Below are 21,327 nucleotides of genomic sequence, written 5' to 3' on the forward strand. Positions count from 1 at the left end.
TCACTGTCCAAATATTTCTAGAGTTAACTGTACAGTGGTGTTCAAAACTGTTTGCTCCTTCCTGACTTCCTATTCTTTTGCATTTTTTGTCACACTTAAATGTTTCAGATCACTAGTATTAAATAGACACAGATAACACAAATAAGCACAAAATGCAGTTTTTAAATAATAATAATCTTTATTTTTATGTAGCGCTAACCTATTCCGCAGCGCTTTACAGTTTGCACACATTATCGTCACTGTCCCCGATGGGGCTCACAATCTAAATTCCCTCAGTATGTCTTTGGAATGAAGGTCTTTATTATTAAATGCTCAGGTGGTCTCCGAGTTTCTTCAGCGTGCTCGGATAATATGTTCCGTGCTGTTTGTTAGGCAATCCCTGCATGTGATGCTGCTGTCAAACAGCCGCAGGGACTCGAACATATTATCCGAGCACGCCTAAGCTACCCAGATGACATCCAAGCATTCTCGGATAACACGGTATCCCAGCACGTTCGCTCATCACTACTACTCAGCTTTCTCTGTGCCAGAATGCCTTCTAATGATTGGCCCCTGGTGCAGGTATCTGACTCAATGCTGTATCTAAGCTTATGTGGGATAGTATCTGCTATTGCATCTAAGGCTATGTTCATACTGCTGTCTGGAATTCCATTTTTCTGTTCAAGTAAATGGTTTTGTCCCACCCTGGGCGCAAAGTGCCATACGGACCCCATTAATTATAATAATGTCTATTTTATCAATGTTGCTCTATTTCTCTTTCTAATAAAATGAGACACACTGCAGCTCATGGGGTTCGTCTGACGCTGTTTGTGTCACATGGATCGAATCCAACTTGCATTGCTACTTCCTTACTGTGGCTCAAAAGGGTGTGTGAACCTAGACAGTCTTTCATTTGTGACACTTTCCACCAGCACTGTATTGTGTGATACTGTCTGCAGAAACGCTGCGTCTAAGCATGTGTGGTACATAACATACTGGTCATTACAATGCCTACACCAACTAATACCCAGCTTTCCTCTGGTCCAGAGTGTCATTGAAATCTTGTCCCCTGCATACACTGCACTTCTAGCCGTCTATTAATAAATTATAGACACGACAGTCCACCCAAACTCTGCAGGGCAGGGAAGAACTGCTGTAGTGAAGTCTGACTGTTATACAACATTCTGCAGTGTTTCTAGTACCTGGCAGGGGATTCTTGCAGCCATGAGGAGTTTTTCACTGCCAGGAGAGACCATCAGGAGGAGCTCAGGTGAGGGAGTGAGATATGGATTGTGCCTGTTGTGTGAGATTAGAAGCGGCCCATGAAGGCACCCTCTCCGCACAGCTCACCCCCTCTTCTCTTCTGGTCCTCACTTCACTCCATGAAGCAGTTTCCAGTGCAGCTACTTCTGTGAGAGCCTCAAGCAGCACATCAGATGGAGGCAGAAGCTGAGGGAGTACTGCTATGCTGTGCTGACAGCTGGTAACACTCCCCACCTGCCTGCACTGGAGAGGGAGCACTGCTGTGCTGACAGCTGATAACACTCCCCACCTGCCTGCACTGGAGAGGGAGCACTGCTGTGCTGACAGCTGGTAACACTCCCCACCTGCCTGCACTGAAGAGGGAGCACTGCTATGCTGACAGCTGGTAACACTCCCTGACCTGCCTGCACTGAAGAGGGAGCACTGCTATGCTGACAGCTGGTAACACTCCCTGACCTGCCTGCACTGGAGAGGGAGCACTGCTGTGCTGACAGCTGGTAACACTCCCCACCTGCCTGCACTGGTGAGGGAGCACTGCTATGCTGACAGCTGGTAACACTCCCCACCTGCCTGCACTGGAGAGGGAGCACGGTTGTGCTGACAGCTGGTAACACTCCCCACCTGCCTGCACTGGTGAGGGAGCACTGCTATGCTGACAGCTGGTAACACTCCCCACCTGCCTGCACTGGAGAGGGAGCACTGCTGTGCTGACAGCTGGTAACACTCCCCACCTGCCTGCACTGGTGAGGGAGCACTGCTATGCTGACAGCTGGTAACACTCCTCACCTGCCTGCACTGGTGAGGGAGCACTGCTATGTTGACAGCTGGTAACACTCCCCACCTGCCTGCACTGAAGAGGGAGCACTGCTGTGCTGACAGCTGGTAACACTCCCCACCTGCCTGCACTGGAGAGGGAGCACTGCTGTGCTGACAGCTGGTAACACTCCCCACCTGCCTGCACTGGAGAGGGAGCACTGCTGTGCTGACAGCTGGTAACACTCCCCACCTGCCTGCACTGGAGAGGGAGCACTGCTGTGCTGACAGCTGGTAACACTCCCCACCTGCCTGCACTGGAGAGGGAGCACTGCTATGCTGACAGCTGGTAACACTCCCCACCTGCCTGCACTGGAGAGGGAGCACGGTTGTGCTGACAGCTGGTAACACTCCCCACCTGCCTGCACTGGTGAGGGAGCACTGCTATGCTGACAGCTGGTAACACTCCCCACCTGCCTGCACTGGAGAGGGAGCACTGCTGTGCTGACAGCTGGTAACACTCCCCACCTGCCTGCACTGGAGAGGGAGCACTGCTGTGCTGACAGCTGGTAACACTCCCCACCTGCCTGCACTGGTGAGGAAGCACTGCTATGCTGACAGCTGGTAACACTCCCCACCTGCCTGCACTGGTGAGGGAGCACTGCTATGCTGACAGCTGGTAACACTCCCCACCTGCCTGCACTGGAGAGGGAGCACTGCTGTGCTGACAGCTGGTAACACTCCCCACCTGCCTGCACTGGAGAGGGAGCACTGCTGTGCTGACAGCTGGTAACACTCCCCACCTGCCTGCACTGGAGAGGGAGCACGGTTGTGCTGACAGCTGGTAACACTCCCCACCTGCCTGCACTGGAGAGGGAGCACTGCTATGCTGACAGCTGGTAACACTCCCCACCTGCCTGCACTGGTGAGGAAGCACTGCTATGCTGACAGCTGGTAACACTCCCCACCTGCCTGCACTGGTGAGGGAGCACTGCTATGCTGACAGCTTGTAACACTCCCCACCTGCCTGCACTGGAGAGGGAGCACTGCTGTGCTGACAGCTGGTAACACTCCCCACCTGCCTGCACTGGTGAGGGAGCACTGCTATGCTGACAGCTTGTAACACTCCCCACCTGCCTGCACTGGAGAGGGAGCACGGTTGTGCTGACAGCTGGTAACACTTCCCACCTGCCTGCACTGGAGAGGGAGCACGGTTGTGCTGACAGCTGGTAACACTCCCCACCTGCCTACACTGGAGAGGGAGCACGGTTGTGCTGACAGCTGGTAACACTCCCCACCTGCCTGCACTGGAGAGGGAGCACTGTTGTGCTGACAGCTGGTAACACTCCCCACCTGCCTGCACTGGAGAGGGAGCACTGTTGTGCTGACAGCTGGTAACACTCCCCACCTGCCTGCACTGGAGAGGGAGCACGGTTGTGCTGACAGCTGGTAACACTCCCCACCTGCCTGCACTGGAGAGGCAGCACGGTTGTGCTGACGGCTGCTAACGCTCCCCACCTGCCTGCACTGGAGAGGGAGCACTCTTGTGCTGACGGCTGCTAACGCTCCCTGACCTGCCTGCACTGGAGAGGGAGCACGGTTGTGCTGACAGCTGGTAACACTCCCAACCTGCCTGGGGTTATGGAACATAGTATGGATGAGCCGAGCCTGCAGCCACTGTCCTATACACCAGCCAAGAATGCCATCCTCAGGTCAGCGCTGACACAGCTGATAGACACGTCTCCATGTATATCACTTGCTGTGAATATACTTGAGATGTCCCTCCTCCTTACAGCTGATTGGACAGATATGTCTGGGGGGGGGGGGGGCGCAGAGACTCGTGTCTGTTGTGACAGTATGACTAGTCTCTGCCAGACAGGAAAACTAGTCGGTGAGTGAGCAGCTCCTTCAGAATCAGGAAACAGCTTCTCACATGACTAAGTGTGGTACCTAGGACACCGTGCAGAATCCTCACCGCGAGTATATTACACAGTCATTCAACGTACTCGGGACACACACAATTATACAGAAAAGCCGGACAACCTCTTTAAATAGTTTGTACAGCCCTCTCTTTTTTTTTTTTTTTTTTTAAACGTTGTTTGGATTCCTCTTTACTATGCATTTTATTTATATCTATTGGCTTAAAGCTTGTTTTCCTCCAGTTCTCTAGAGAAGAAATCTTTGCTGAGAGACAATGTGGACCTACTGGGGAGTTTGGCTGATCTATATTTTCGGGTAGGCGATAATAAAAATGCCATTCTGAAGTTTGAGCAGGCGCAGATGTTGGACCCTTATTTGATTAAAGGTATTTACCAGTTCCTTTTGTGTGTGGGGTTTTTTTCCCCCCTTTCTACCTTCTTTCTATATTATATTTATATACCTGTACTATATTATTGTGATGCTCTTAAGGTTGTATTTCTCTATAACTGTCTATAATACTTGGACAGTTATTTTTTTGATGTCTTTTTTGTCTATATTCGGTCAGTGTAGCTAGTCATTCTGGCCAACAATGCCTTAAAACTCCAGCAATTGTTAGATGGGTTTTTGTGACCGGATTGTTGATGGAGAGCACTGTTGGTACCAACAACTTTTCAATTATTACTGTCACGCACGCGCCCAGACTGGTTGGCGCGGGCATACGGGGGTGTGGTCCCACTGGACCACAGACCAAACTTCCCTGGAAGGGGCGTAACTAAGTAGCTTCCTAGGTGTTCGCTGGAGCCTCTGATGGTGAGGTCAGACTTGTGCAATAGGAAGCTACCAGGTACCACTCCAGGGTGGTGTCTGGCTGTGGCTGCTGATCCCACTAAGGAACGGAGCTGGCACTCTGGCTGACAGACGGGTACAACAGAGACACTGGCGAGCAGGCGGACACGGCTGGCTCTCTGGTAGGCAGGCGGGTACGGCTGGAACATAGGAAGAACCGGTAGGGACCGATCTGCAGGCAGGTATGAGAAACAGGTTGGAACCTGTTCAGACAGGAGGACTAAGTAACAAGTAGAAGGTGGAACTAAGAAAAGAGAAGGCGGAGCCAAGGGCGGAGACGCTGGAGGCGGAGACGCTGGAGGCGGAGCCAAGGGCGGAGGCGGAGCCAAGTGTAGAAACAGGAGGCGGAGCCAGATAGAACCGCAAAGAGCGGAGCCACAGAGCAAAGCCAGAGAGTGCGAAGCAAGGTCTGAGTGCAGAGCCACAAGAGTGCGGTGAGTAAGCAGACTGAGAACACAAGGAAAGAAAGCAGGGAAGGAAGCCGCAGACAAGGAGACCGAGAAAAGACAAAGTACAGACAAGGCAATAGAACAAGACACAGGGACAAAGACACAGGGACCAGGATATTCTGCCTCCTGGAGGGCGGACTACAAGATCAAGGCAATAGCACAGAGAAAAGCTCAGAGGGAGAAACTCAGAGCAAGGCCAGGCAAACTCAGCAGCTAAACACTAACTGAGCTAACACATTGCACAGGCCCAGACCACAGGGTGGAGCTGCACTATATACAGGAGGCCTCTTGGTAATTGGTCAGGAACTGATTGGACAGGTGCACCTGATTCCTATAAGAACCAGAGAGTTCAGGCGCCGGCCTCCTATACACATAGCCATGAGGCATGCAGAGACCAGAGACACAGAACATGGAGCTGGCATTAAACAGAAACCACATCATGACCTGGAGCAGTGGGTAAGATTGTGTGAGAGATGTGAGGCCATGCTGTGATGCCAGCAGAGTTGTTACAATTACCAATAACTAGAGAGGGGCAAACCTGAATAGTAAAGTTCAGCGTCCCTACCGAACACCTACTGTTCGAACATGGACTTCACCAGGAAGTTGTGACACGGTCATGTGTCAAAATATTAGATGAATACTTCCCCACATATATTCCTTTCAATAATGTGTCTGAAAACACTGTTCATGTGAGCCAAAGCATTGAAGTTGTTACCCTCTTCTTAGTTCCAGTCCAACAAAATTGAGGTTATGGAGTGGCCAGCTCAATCCCTGGACCTTAATCAGAACACTTGAGGGGTGACCTGAAAAATGCCGTTTGAGGCAAAGCCAAGAAAAGCCGAAAAATTGTAGGTTGTAGTCAAAGTATCCTGGGCTGGAATAACAGGTGGCAGGAGTTGGTTGACTCTATGCAATATAGATGTGAAGCAGTCCTAATGTTTACTTGGGAAGCTTAGGTATCCATAGTTACGACCACTCATATAGTGAGATCTGTTAGTGGTCCTAATCATGGATATCTAGGCTACTGCAATGTCCTGCACATGAGGTAAATGACATAATGAACAGGAAGCACTATACTACTTTCCCCCACCCCCTGGAACAAAAAACCCCAATAATTGTATATTTTGTTTACTTTGTACCATGTTGGATGATTCGATCATGCAAATGCCAAATTTATATAGTCTTATTTTTATTTGCTTGCCATAATACACATACTCAGAGTATCTTTGCAAGATGTCTTTTTGAGGCAATATTTGCCAAGACCCCTTTTGAAAAAGTGTGTTTAAAAAAAAAAAAAAAAAAAGTGACCGATATTTGGGGAGAAACAAGATGGAACTGGGGAAACAATGGTAGGTGTTTGGGTGGAGTTTCAGAGGGTGGGCTCACAATTGACTGGCAAGCCAGTGCATTGGCAGATGAATAGCAGTCAGAAGGAAGTAGAGGATCCAAGGAAGTGTTTGTTTTTTTTTTTTTTTTTTTTCTACAACAGTGCTGGGGAAGACAAACGAAAATCTGCCTGGTAAGTGTGGGGTCTGTTTCAGAAGCATTATACTTGGGCATTTGTGGCAAAAGCAGAGACTGAGTTGGGGCAGTGATTAACCTCTTTAAAGATGACCTGTCTACAGAATGTTGGACTCTTTAAAGAGGTATTATGTTCCTATGGTGCTAAACTGCCTGCCTGTAAGCTCTAAATGCCTATTTTGACCAGTGCCGATCTTTCTGCTCAGAGTGGTTATGAACTTCCACTGTCAGTAATTCTGTGGCGTACATTGAGAAGAGTGGGCTTGGCAACGCCACCTGTTCTCTGCAGAGAACCCTCTATTATCAGGAAACTGGCTGATGGTAACGGCATGGAGCAGCACACTGCTGTATGGTCCCAGAAGGAGGGGTGAGCAGTGAAAAGCAGCTCCTGATTGTGTCCCCGTCTGCGGTCCAAAGTGAGGAGGCAGGGCCTGCTCCATGCTAGAAGCCCCTCAGTGAAGGAGGCCTTATCAGAGGGCTGGTATCTCTTAAAAGTTAGGGGTAGATAGGTCACGCCCCCTCATCTGCTGAAATGAAAGGGACATCGGGGCTGTCTGCTGCTACTAAAAGCCAAGAGCAGACCACGCCCACTCTTCTCGGACTGGCGGGGAGCTTCACGCTGCTGTGACATAACATCCCAGACGGGTGGGGGAGAAGTGAGGAGCAGCTTTTGTCACACTGAATTACAAGTTTACTAAAGATAATAGAACTATAATGGACATCTCATCTTTATAGTTAGAGGGCAGGGGCAATACTGAAAGTTTTTATCTCCGCAGAGTACCTCCTTTTTTTTTTTTTTTTTTAAGGTGTTTATTTCACTGTAAGGCTATGTGCACACGTTCAGGAATTCATGCAGAAAATTCCTGAGAATTCCGGACATTTTCTGCATGAAATCCGCAAGAAAACCGCATGTGTTTTTGACGCGTTTTTTTCCGGACACTTCCCAATGCATTTTGGAATGGGAAATCCGCAAAAAGATAGAGCATGTCCGGATTTTGTGCGGTATGCGTTTTTTTTGCGGAAAAAAACGCATCATGTGCACAAAACATCCGGAATTCATTCTAAATGATGGGATGCTTATTGTATGCGGTTTTATTGCGGTTTTATAGCGTTTTTATCGGGAAAAACCGCGAAAAAACCGCAACGTGTGAACACAGCCTTAATGTAATTTTTCTGCTTGTGTTGAGGCCAATCCGAGAATAGACTGATGACAATAACATAAAGATCTGCTAAATGACCGGTAGATTGCAATCTGCTATGTGAGCACCACTATTTTAGAAGCTTGTAGCCTATATATCTTACACCATCTCATTCATGTATACTTTACCATGCTACATGGCTTCATTTGAAAGCTTGGGTTGCCTATATTTAAATGTTTCTATGTCCATACACACAATTTGAACACCTCTATTACATTCTGAATTTTCATACTTGTCCTATCTCTCTGTAGGAATGGATATATATGGATACTTGTTGGCTCGAGAAGGGCGACTGGAGGATGTGGAGAATCTTGGCTGTAGATTATTTAACATATCTGACCAACACGCAGAGCCTTGGGTGGTGTCGGGGTAAGAATATGTGCAATGTCTTGCTGATGGACCACATTTGCATAGCAAATTTATTGATTGTAGTACATTATTGTAGTATGTAAGATTTATTACAGTTATAGAGGTAATCTCTAGTAATCTGAATGTTCTGCAGAACTGCCTGTTAAAAATTCAGTTTTTTTTCTGAGAAATTCGCCATCAGTGGTATAAGATTGTGATCTAGGGCACACCTACTGCTTTGAAGGAAATTAAGTGATGAAATCAATAATAAAAGTAAACTTCAGATAAGCAGACCCTGATTTCACAAGCGCACCTCTGTCAGGCGAGAGAGCTGCTGGTCTAACCATTAGCTGACATCTCTAAAGTGTACCAGGAGGCTTCAGTAATGGGGCATGTTTATGTCCTAGTGCAGACAGTGGTGAGGGGAGATCCCTTCTGCATCCAGTTGTTTTAAACTCCTACATAATCCATGTCCAACTTCCTCCTCATTGTTTTATCTTCTGAAGATTTCAAGTTACATTGTTCAGTTTTACTAGCGACTGAGTCAAAATATGATTAAGGCAGTAAGTGCTGTGATATATTAATTTTATTGAAATATGTAAGTTTAATTTTCTATTAAATTAAATGGAAATATTAGTCGCTGCCGCATTTGGTATTGGAATCTGGAAGAAATGTAGAGATGGATGAACCCCTGGACGTTTGGTTGTGGCGATTTCGGCAGAACCATTGCATGACAGCATGGCAAACACTGCCTTTGATCGGGGGTAAAATCATTACCTCTGGTCAGACAGCCGCGGTTCCCACGCTGTCAACCTTTTCTGGATGGCTGCGGGGTAATATCCGTGGCTCCTTACTAGTCTGAGAATACCAGCCCCCAGCTATCCGCTTCAGCTTGGCTGGTTGTCAAAAATGGGGGGTCCCCACGCATTTTTTAAATTTAAAGGAAAAAAAAAAAAAAATATATATATATATATATATATATATATTTTTTTTTTTTACCTGCGGTCAGAGCTGCGGGCTTATGTGACCAGCATTAGTGATATTCTCGCCAATCGGTGGCAGTGTTCGCCCCTTTGTCATGTGCATGACAATGCTAGAAACATCCGATGTTCAGTGGGCTGAACCCGAACAGTAACGCAGCGGTGCCCAAACAGTAGGTGTTTGGTACAGATGCCGAGCTTTACTGTTCGGGTTTGCCCACCTCTAAAGAAGTGTTCATTTTCTTTCTCTTTTTTTTTTTTTCTTCTTATAAATCTGACTTTTTTTTTTCCTTCACATCCAGGTGTCACAGCTTCTATACAAAGCGACATTCCAGAGCTCTGTACTTGGGAGCCAAAGCTATCCAACTCAACAGTAACAGTGTTCAGGCTTTGTTATTGAAAGGGGCGGCATTGAGAAACATGGGCAGAGTACAAGAAGCAATCATTCACTTTCGGGAAGCAATCCGTTTAGCTCCCTGTCGATTGGACTGTTGCGAAGGTAAATCATGGCAAAATTGTGACTGTCTGTTAGAATACGCAGCACTATCGTCACATTGACAGCGTTGCAGCCAATTGGTGAGTCCCTTCTACTCAGACTGGACCAGTGAGCTCACTTTATAGTTGCAGCACTGTTGAAGTGGCCAAAGTAGATGAACAATCTTGATCACTAAGACAATATCTGTTACCAATATAAGAGGTTGGTAGAACACCACCTGTAACATCAATATCTTGCAAATCTGAAATAGTCCACACAGCAATAGACTTAAATATTCAATGAACATTATAAATAACAAATCAGAATTACTGCTGCATTGGATAAGCCCCAAAATGAGCTTGATGTGTAGAAAAGGACCTGTGGATGAGGCAATAAAATATATGTAATGAGGAAGAGCCCCATGTGTATCACCACCTTTTCTGCGGATAGCTCAGGGGTGTTTTGACTTCCTATATAGATTTAGGATTAGCTAGATAGAAAAACCTGTATATGTCATTGTGTAATAAAGCAATTTTATAAGAGTGCTTGGGGAGCAAAGATAGATATTTATACAATATATTTCCAGGATGTCCCTCCTGACAGCACCAAGGCGGTCGTCCTTCTTACCCTCTCAGGGACAGGAAACACACAAGAGGTTAAAAAGACCCTCCCACCCCTCAGTGCTTTTCCTGTACCTGTGAGGATAGGAACAGCGAGAGGAAGAGCAGAAGATTAGCAGCATTACTTTTTGAAGGCGGACTCGGGTGGATCGTGTGCCCCCAGCTCCTCCTTTTGCCTGTCAAGTGGTCTGCGTGAGACACACCCCGAGGGGAGATTCCTCAGCCTTAACCAGTGAGCGCTGCACCTGGTTTGCGAGCTGCTTCCCTCCGGTGGGGGATTCTCTACTCGGGCACGCTGAAGATGCGGACTAGGTGCAGAGGCGTACTTCCGCCAACGTCATCTAAGATGTGGAGCAGCTCAGCGTGCATTACAGGGTGGAACGCAGGAGGCAGGGGAGATCCAGGAAGACAAGGTAATATATAAAATGTTACCATTGTCTAAACCAGGGGTCTCAAACTGCATTCCTCGAGGGCCGCAAACCATGCGTGTTTTCAAGATTTCCTTAGCATTGCACAAGGTGCTGTAATCATTATGTGTGTAGGTGATTAAATTATGATTAAATTATCACCTGTGCAATACAAGGAAATCCTGAAAACATGACCTGTTTGCAGCCCTTGAGGAATGCAGTTTGAGACCTTTGGTCTAAACCAGGGGTCGGGAACCTATGGCTCGCGAGCCAGATATGGCTCTTTTGATGGCCGTATCTGGCTCGCAGACAGGGGGCCCGGGGCCGGCAAGTCAGACGCCCCTGGTCACCGCACTATGTCCGCCTCCTGCTCCCGCACACTTCCGTCACTTACTTCCAGGGACGGATTATCAGAGGGTCAATATGGGCGGTAGCCCAGGGCCCAGTGGTCTGGGGGGGCCCTGGGCTACCGCAGATTAACCCTCTGATAATCATTTGTGAATGCCGGCCCGTGCCGGCCGCCGGCGTTTATGTGCCCCCCGGACCCGGTGGGCGGAGAGAGGGGGCCGCATCGGGCCCCTTCTCATCTGCTCACCGGGCCCCTTGCAGCGCTGCGGCGGTTTCCTATTGATGTGCGGGCGCGCGCCCGCACATCAATAGTTAACAACAACAGCCGCCAGCCAATTGGAGGCTGGCGGCTGATGTCGGCCGCAGCGCACACGTCGCCGGCGTCTGACGTCATTGTCAGTCGCCGGCGAGTGTGCGCTGCTGCAGGGAGCTCGCCGCCTGGAGCGCGGACAGGTGAGGAGACTGCTTGTTTTTTTTTTGTTTTTTTTGGATCAGTTATCGGTGGACACACTGGGGGAGTGGGGGGCAATGCTGGAGGACACACTGGGGGGCAATGCTGGAGACACTGGGGCAGATTGGAGGACACACTGGGGGCAATGATGGAGACAGTGAGGCAGATTGGAGGACACACTGGGGGGGCAATGCTGGAGGACACAGTGGGGCAGATGCTGGAGACAGTGGGGCAGATTGCTGGAGACAGTGGGGCAGATTGCTGGAGACAGTGAGGCAGATTGGAGGACACACTGGGGGGGGCAATGCTGGAGACACTGGGGCAGATTGGAGGACACACTGGGGGCAGTGCTGGAGACAGTGGGGCAGACTGGAGGACACACTGGGGGGCAAAGCTGGAAACACTGGGGCAGATTGGAGGACACACTGGGGGCAATGCTGGAGACAGTGGGGCAGATTGCTGGAGGACACACTGGGGGGCAATGCTGGGGGACACACTGGGGGCAATGCTGGAGACAGTGGGGCAGATTGCTGGAGACAGTGGGGCAGATTGCTGGAGACAGTGGGGCAGATTGCTGGAGACAGTGGGGCAGAATGCTGGAGACAGTGAGGCAGATTGGAGGACACACTGGGGGCAATGCTGGAGACAGTGAGGCAGATTGGAGGACACACTGGGGGCAATGCTGGAGACAGTGGGGCAGATTGGAGGACACACTGGGGGCAGATTGCTGGAGACACTGGGGGCAGATTGCTGGAGACACTGGGGGCAGATTGCTGGAGACACTGGGGGCAGATTGCTGGAGACACTGGGGCAGATTGCTGGAGACACTGGGGCAGATTGCTGGAGACACTGGGGCAGATGATTGCTGGACACACTGGGGCAATGCTGGATACACTGGGGCAATGCTGGAGACACTGGGCCAGATTGCTGGACACACTGGTGGTAATATGCTGGACACACTGGGGCAGATTGCTGGACACACTGTCTGGGGGCAATATGCTGGACATACTGGGGCAGATTGCTGGACACACTGGGGGTAATATGCTGGACACACTGGGGGTAATATGCTGGACACACTGGGGGCAGGACTGGAGGCATGGGCAGAATGTAGACACGGGGCATGATTGGAGACATGGGGCAGGATGGATACAATAATAAAATAGACAATTGACATAACTGACAATGCGTTGTGTGACATGTCCAACATTCCAGCTTCTTTCTTCTGCGAATGCCTCAAAGCTGGCATTCTCTCAACATCAGGTGGGAAGAATGCCAGCTTCCAGTCATGCGCAGGAAAAAGAAGAAGCCAGACTGCTGGACTGATGTCATGCATCGCAAGCTCACAATGTAAGTTATTTATTTAATTTTTTACTGCTAATTACCATTGTTTCAGTCCAGTTGTGGCTTTATACAGCAGGGAGGAGCATTCCTTGCTGTACTAAGTGAACATTGGAGCGATTGATCTGTCAATGGCCCTTTAAACATATTGTACGGCTCTCGCGGAATTATATTTCAAAATATGTGGCGTTTACGGCTCTCTTAGCCAAAAAGGTTCCTGACCCCTGGTCTAAACTGTGCATTCTAAGGTCCTACTTGCTGAGCATTTGGCTGTGATGGAAGAATCTGGCAGAGCAGAGATCCCATCAGAGCAACTCCAGGTCCTCCATAGAGGAAGCATGCACATGCTTCTCCTTTAGGATGAAGTTCCCCTTCTGAACAAAAAGTGTTTTTCACTCTGTATTTTAGGACAGAGGAGCCTTTACCGCATCTGTAGCATCACCTAATGAGGATGGCAGGAAAGAGTCTGGGAAGCTTAGGAGGTGTGCCATCTGCAGCAGTAAATTTCCTGAAACAATTGGGGAAACCGTTATGTGAAAACTGTATTTCTAAGATCATCAGGGAGGAGCAATCATCTTTTCTAACAGACATGAGATCCATGATTAGAGAAGTACAAGCGTCTATCTCCATTCTCCTTTCCCCGCATTCATCTCAGCCTGGTTCCCGTGTTAAAAGACCATAGTGGGAGATGGAGTTGAGTTCAGAGGAAGAAGTACACTCCATCGGATCAGTAAGAGGAAGAAGAGCGTGCCTCAGACCCTCTGGAAGAAGGGAAGAAATACTACTTCTCATTGGAAAATACAGATGCACTCCTTCGAGCAGTCCGGAATACCAATAAGGTAGAGGAAGCTCAGAAGTCTCACTCTATCCAGGATGAGATGTTCGGGGGCCTAAGGTCCCATAGACATTGTCTTTCTGGTAAACAACCACATTCGCGCCATAATTATGGAAAAATGGGAGGATGTGGGAAAAAAAAGACCTCGTGACTTTAGGCTATGTCTGCTCTTTGAGCCAGAAGATCTAAAATCCTGGGAGAAGATTCCGAAGATGGATGTCAGGGTGGCCAAGAAAACATCAATTCCGTTTGAAGATTCTTCGAGTGTTAAGGAGCCCATGGGTAGGAAGACAAACTGCCTTCTAAAAAGGATCTTGGAAAACTAATGTAGCTGACCCTTCAGTTGCCAGATCCATGCAGCTGTGGATCGACGATCTGCAAGAGCACTTAAAGGATAAGACTTCTAGGGAAGTTATTTTAAGATTCCTTCCCTTACCCAAATTAGCTACAGGATTCATGGCAGACACATGTGCGGAATCGGTCAGATTTGCTGCCAGAAATGGTGCCCTCTAAAATGCTGCCTGACTGGCTATTTGAAACCTTAAACTCCCTCCTGAAACCTAAAGTACAGGCCCCCATCACCAATCTCAGTGGTGAGGATCTGGCCACTTATTTCCTAGAAAAAATCAACCACATCCATCAGGATATCTCAGCCCAATCTCCTCAGTGCCTGGATCCCCTTCTCTGCCGCACCTCAAGCTCACTAGACATCTTTGAGCCTGTTTCAGAAGAAGAAGTTTCCAAGTTCCTCACTTCTGCTCGGCCTACAACCTGCAACAGTGACCCCATTCCTTGACATCTCCTGCAGTCTCTCTCACCAGTGGTCACCACTCACCTGACTAAAATATTTAACCTCTCTCTCTTTCTTCAGGTATCTTTCCCTCCTCATTTAAACATGCCATCATAACCCCTTTACTTAAGAAGTCATCCCTGGAGCAGAACTGCACTGCTAACTACAGACCTGCCTCTAACCTTTCCTTCATCTCTAAACTCCTGGAACGCTTGGTCCACTCCAGTCTAATTTGCTATTTCTCGGATAACTCTCTTCTCGACCCCTTACAATCTCGTTTCTGCTCTTTTCACTCCACTGAAACTGCCCTCACTAAAGTCTCTAATGATCTAATAACAGCTAAATCCAAAGGTCATTGCTCTCTGCTGATTCTCCTGGATCTTTCTGCCGCATTTGACACTGTGGGTCACCAGCTCCTTCTCACTATGCTCTGCTCCATAGACCTCAAGGACACAGCCCTCTCCTGGTTCTCCTCCTACCTCTCTGACCGCTCCTTCACTGTATCTTTTGCCAGCTCCTCTTCCTCTCCTCGTCCCCTTACTATCGGGGTTCCGCAGGGCTCAGTCCTGGGCCCCCTCCTCTTCTCTCTATACACGGCCCCTATTGGAGAAACATTCAGCAGATTTGGGTTCCAGTATCATCTCTATGCTGATGACACCCAATTATACACTTCTTCCCCTGACATCACCCCTACCCTAATTCAAAATACCAAGGATTTATATAACCTTTTTCAAGAGAGTCAAACTCCAACATATGATTTTCCAACGTTTTTTTCAAGATGGGAGAGTGACTTGGGGATTTCTTTGTCTCAAGAGGAGAGGGACAAGATTTTATTGTTCACTTTTAGGACCTCGTTGTCTGCTGTATCACAGGAGAGGAGTTACAAGGTTCTGTCGAGGTGGTATAGATGCCCTTGCCAGGTTCATGCTATGTTCCCGGCGATTCCGGATATTTGTTGGAGATGTGCATCAGAAAAGGGACATATGTTCATATCTGGTGGGAATGCCCGCCTATAAAGAAACTTTGGATGTTAGTTTTTGATCTTCATAATAAATTATCCATCCGCAAAATACAGCCCACAGTGGAACTAGCCCTTTTATCTCTGTGTGACCTATCGATCTCTGGGTTTAAGAAGAGTCTTCTCAGACATTTTCTCACGGCTGTCAGGAACTTGATTCCTCGATATTGGAAGCAGGATCGCTACCCCTCATGCTCCGACTTTGTTGAGGAACTAAACATATACAGAATGGAACAATTGATAAGCGAATCCACTGGGGATTCTGAGAAATGTTATAACATTTGGGCTCCATGGATTGTATTCAGGGAGACTCCAGAGCTGGACGTGTGGCTGTCTGGATCCTAATCCATATCTGAAACCGCTCTAGATACATTCATAAAGATGCTGCCCCTATACCCTAGCCTACTGTCATGGCTTAAAAACCAATGCCGGCAATATACTGATTTTCTCACCGCTACACGGGGACTGGGTCTGCCCGGGGGGGCGGGGGGGGTCGCATTCCCCGTACTTATCGTACCCTCTTATGTCTACCCACTTTTCTTTCTTTTTTCCTCCTCTTTTCCTTTCTTAACTTTTTCTCCTTCTATCTACTTTTTCTACTTTTTCTACTTAGTGACATTCTCTACTAAAATAAACGATTAAATATAGCTAGTAATGCTTGATTGCCTTCGCTGTTGTTTTATATGTTTCAACAATGAAAGTTATTATTGCTAAATTGAAAGTGATATCATTGGCATTGGCCAATAGCACCCAAAACTCGCTGGGACTTTCTCTTCCTGCCTAAATTATGGGTTGTATTCTATTGAGCTTAAAAACTATGTTTCAGCATTGTTCCATTGCTTGTATTATCTATTTGCTTCAATAAACTTGATTTATACAAAATACCAAGGATTGTCTGTCTGCTGTCTCTAACATCATGTCCTCCCTCTATCTGAAGCTAAATCTGTCCAAAACGGAACTTCTTGTGTTTCTCCCTTCTACTACATCACTCTACCCAACATCGAAATTACCCTGGAGGGTTCAACTATAACTCCCAAGCAGCATGCCCGCTGTTTTGGGGTCATATTCGACACCAACCTTTCCTTTACTCCCTATGTCCAATCACTCACTTGCTCTTGTCACCTGCATCTTAAAAACCTCTCCAGAATCCGACCTTTTCTCCCCTTTGAAACTGCTAAGACTCTTACTGTTGCTCTTATTCATTCTCGTCTGGACTTGATCGGTCTCCCTCTTACCAAACTTTCTCCTCTCCAATCCATCTTGAATGCGGCAACCAGGGTCATATTTCTGTCCAGCCGCTTCACCGATGCCTCCATCTTGTGCCAGTCATTACACTGGCTACCCATTCGCTACAGGGTCCAGTATAAACTCATCGCTCTCACCCACAAAGCTCTACACAGTTCTGCACCACCTTATATCTCCTCTCTCATCTCTGTCTATCGCCCTACACGTGCCCTCCGTTCTACAAATGACCGAAGACTAACATCCCCCGTAATCCGAACCTCGCACCTCCGTCTCCAAGACTTCTCACGTGCTGCGCCAGCTCTCTGGAATGCACTTCCCCAGACGATCAGACTGATACCTAGCCCCGACCTATTCAAGGGCGCTTTGAAAACCCATCTCTTCAAACAAGACTACCACATCAACTACTCAGTAAACTAACTTTGCCCTGTTCCCTCCTTCCAAATATTATTCTGAATCTGCACCCTACTATTCATCTGTCTCCACACCCTCCATACACACGATAACTGCACTTGATACTTGACTATTGCACTTAAACACACGGGCTGATGACCGGATCATGCAGCTTTATATGAAAATCCCTATTTATTATAATTGCCAGACCTGAAATAACAAGCACTTCTCACCTATTGTGTCCCCCCCATTTCATTGTAGATTGTAAGCTTGCGAGCAGGGACCTTACCCCTAATGTCACTGTTTAAATTGTCTTAACTTGTACTGAATTTATTGTCTGTACATGTCCCCGCTTAATTGTAAAGTGCTGCGGAATATGTTGGCGCTATATTATTATTATTATTATTATTATTATTATTATTATTATTATTATATTTTTTTTTTTTTTTTTTTTTTTTCTTGAAAATGTGGTGTGGGGGTAGTCGAAAAGAAGTTCTATTCTATCCCCTTCTCAAGATCTAGAGTATTCGGGCCCGTGCTAAATAAAATTCTAGAAAAGGCATCTGACACCAAAAAATGGTTTCCTGAGGAGAAGGCCAAGAGCTATCAGCCCTTTCATAGGTCCCGCCCCTCCCAGGGACTGGGTTATAAAGTGAAAGGGAATTCTTTTTCTTAGGGTCAGGTCTGGGAAGATAATGTGGCGGTATGCGTCGAAGGGCAGCTAAAGTTGTACATAGAAGGTTGGCTGGAAGTTTCCCAGGATCAGTGGGTTCTAAAAACTATATCTTCTGGGTATATGATAGAATTCATCCCGTTTCCACCCGGTAGTTTTATCCTGATTCCCAGTCCCCTGCCGCCGTCTCCCATGAGGTCAGACATACAAGATCTATTAAAAGCTGGAGCAATAATCCTATTTCTTCAGGGGGAATGATTCTAGGGTCACTACTCGAGCCTTTTCTCCATCAAAGAACCCTCATTTGCGTCCTGTACGATAATAAATTTAAAACCTCTAAATTGTTGAGTCAGATGCAAAAGGTTCGTGATGGAGTCAATCAAGTCAGGGATTCCCCTGATAGACAGAGATGCGGTAATGTGTACATCAGATTTAAAAAAAAAAAAATACTTATATTACCATGTCCCCATTCATCCTTTCTGTCAGAAATTTTTAAGATTCGCCATAAAATCTCGGGATCAGATTCATCACTTTCAGTTTCAATGTCTTCCATTTGGCCTAGCCTCAGCCCCTCAGGCATTCAGGAATATGGTAGCGGAAATAGTGGCTAACATAAGGAGAGTAGGTATCGCCATAATCCCCTATTTGGCCGATTTTTCTAATAACCAGATCCAGTTACGAACTTCTAGAACATCTTCAGATCTCGATATCTACACTTCAGAAGCTAAGTTGGATAACAAATTGGAAAAAATCAGACCTAGTGCCAGGAACCAGGAAAAATTTCCTGGGAGTTCTTAGACTTCTGCCTAATGACCTCATTTCTACCAGTAGAGAAACAGAGATCCGTAAAAGACAGGATTAATCTGTTCTCATGAAATCGTTATTACATCAGAGCGGCAATGAGATTCTTGGGGATTAATGACAGCCTGCATCCACTGGGTTGAATGAAGTCATTTCCATTCACGAGAACTCCAAAAGGCCATTTTATTAGCCTGGGACAGATGGCAGGGTAACTTTGGACAACAAGATGCCCCTTCCCCTTGCTGTAAAAAGATCCTTGGTCTGGTGGACTTTTCCACAGAACCTTCAAGTAGGGATCCCATGGATCTCCTCTCCATGCGTGTTGGTTGCCACCAACGCAAGTCAGTTAGGATGGGGTGGTCGTCTGGAAGGGAAATTTCTTCAAGGGACCTGGTCTCCAAGTTCGGTCCGATCTTCGATTTACAGGGAGCTTTGTGCTGTATGGGATGTTCTTCAACAGATCCAGTCTCTAGGCAAAAACGGGCATATAAAGGTTCTGTTGGACAATGTAACAGTATCCTTTCTACACCATCAGGGGTGACCAAGACATCTGTTACTACAGGGTCTAGCTACAAAGATTTTCCTTTGGGTATAGAGAACAGTTCTGTCTGTTTTTCAGCAGTCCACTTAGAGGGGGCCCAAAACCAGTTGGTGTATTGCCTAAGCAGTCTTTCTGACCAGGTAATATCCACCATATAGGCAAGCAGGAAGCTGGTTACATCAGCCATATACAGTAAAATCTGGAAAAGATTTGGTTTAGAATGTGGGGAATCTACGGTGGATATTTCTGGTCCAAAAATTCCTAGAATTCTAGATTTTTTTTTTTTTTTTTTTTTTTTTTTAAAGGCAGGGTTCAACAAAGGTTTAAGGCCAAGCACATGAACGGTTCAAATTTCAGTTTTAAGTGTCTTCTTTGACTTTACCCTAGCCTCTCACCCCTGGATAGCCAGATTTTCTAGGGCAGTCCAGAGTCTAAAACCCTTGGCGAGGAAATCCATTTCATTATGGGATCTGAATTTAGTACTTTAATGCAAACATCCCTACGAGCCTGTGAGTGATGTGAATATCCGCAGACTTTCCTTTAAAACTGCTTTCTTGGTGGCAAGTGCAGAGTTGTCTAACAGAGATCCGCAAGTTCTGCAAGTTTATGATGACCGAATAGTCTTCAGATTTGATCCGGCCTTCCTTCCCAAGGTATTATCTACCCCAAATATGAATCAGGAGGTGGCCTTGATCTCCTATTAGCATCTCAAGAACCAGAAAGAGCAGTTTTACTCGGACTCCCATGACAGCACGACGAGAGAGGGGATCCGCCCATTAGGAACAGGAAACCTACAGATACAAAAGGGCGGTACCTCTCCCTTGCCTCAGTTGGTTTCCTGTTCCTGAGGGGACGGGTGCCTACAGAAGGAGCCCCGGCCGGCCGATTACGGTAGCGGGGGGGTCTCCTACCTCGGCCGGTGCGGAGATCCCTGGAGACGCCACGGTGGTCTTTGCTGGATTGCACGTCGGTGGCGTTCGCAGCAGGGAGCAGAGTCCGGAGGATTTCCTGCATCCATCAGCGTCGGCGCAGGTAAGTATTTCCCATTGGTGGCGCAGCGGTGCGGCGTGGCTGCGGGTGTCGGGCTCAGATGTGTGGAGTGAGCTCCGGAGCGCTGCCGCTCCGTCCCCGGCGTTCTGCACCGCTCTCAGCGCGTGCTGGAGCGTTTCCGGGTGCGGTGACGTGGAGGGGCGGAGTTTGGTAGCCGCTTCCGGGACGCCGGACGTCTGCGCATGCGCGGTCGGTCCAAGATGGCGGCGCCCATCGCATCTGGACGCCGGTTCGTCCGCCAGCCCTCCTGCCCTCCCTGCTGTGTCCGCAGCCAATAGGGATCGCGCTGGCCCATCTGCTGACCGGATCCAAGGGGGATTTAAGCGGGTTACAATGTTAGAACCCTGCTTTTGGTCGCAATTCGTCATGGAGAGTGGTGGTGAGCAGCAGCAGCAGCAACGGTCAGACGAGGTGCGTCAGAAACCCAAGAAAGATGGAGGCGACCAGCCCAGTCGCAAAAGCTCATCCGAACAGGGATCCAGAGCTTCGACTAAGAAAGAACCCCCTCGGATTCCGGTACTTGACTTTGGCGCACGGGTAAGTGAAATACGTGAAAGTTCACTCTGTGACGCGGGCCCCTTATACTTTATTTTCCAGGGGAAGAAGAGTACGGACAAGTCAAAACATAAGGAGTGTGCCCTCTGTGGAGTCCCCTTACCTGACTCTTGTTCGAAAAAGTTATGTGCCCCCTGTATACAACAGACGGTGAGGTCTACAGGAGTGGTTGGGTGGAAGTGACTTTAGGTCAGATAGTGGTTATCACCTATATTGTCCTCCCCTAGGTAGCAGAAGAGTCCGTGAGTACGGCAAACTTAAAAGAAATGATCCGGCTAGAAGTAAGGGAGTCATTACGATCCCTATCCCAAGCGGAAGGCTCGAAGCATAGGACCCCTCTGGACTCTAATTCGTCAGAAGAGGAAAGAGAAGAAAGTACCTATCTCTCTATTCCTTTCTCCTCTTCATCAGATGAGGAGTCTGGACGATTTTGTCTACCCTTGGATAAGATTGACAGGGTGGTCAAATCAGTTAGAGGCACGATGGGTATAGAGGAACCCAAATCACAGCCCTCAAAACAGGAGTTGATGTT

At 47.8% G+C, this 21,327-nt stretch overlaps 1 protein-coding gene across 1 annotated transcript in view; it reads left to right on the forward strand.

The window, feature by feature from the left end:
- The window catches only part of ANAPC7 (anaphase promoting complex subunit 7), a 68,042-nt gene that overhangs the window by 23,951 nt on the left and 22,764 nt on the right, over positions 1-21,327 (forward strand). Inside the window, exons 6-8 of the mRNA XM_069755287.1 lie at positions 4,158-4,300; positions 8,182-8,299; positions 9,561-9,757. Coding sequence (XP_069611388.1) covers positions 4,158-4,300; positions 8,182-8,299; positions 9,561-9,757 — 458 coding nt within the window. The remainder of the gene's footprint in view (positions 1-4,157; positions 4,301-8,181; positions 8,300-9,560; positions 9,758-21,327) is intronic.

Source organism: Ranitomeya imitator, chromosome 1 (genome assembly GCF_032444005.1).
Source record: "Ranitomeya imitator isolate aRanImi1 chromosome 1, aRanImi1.pri, whole genome shotgun sequence".
Taxonomy (NCBI): domain Eukaryota; kingdom Metazoa; phylum Chordata; class Amphibia; order Anura; family Dendrobatidae; genus Ranitomeya; species Ranitomeya imitator.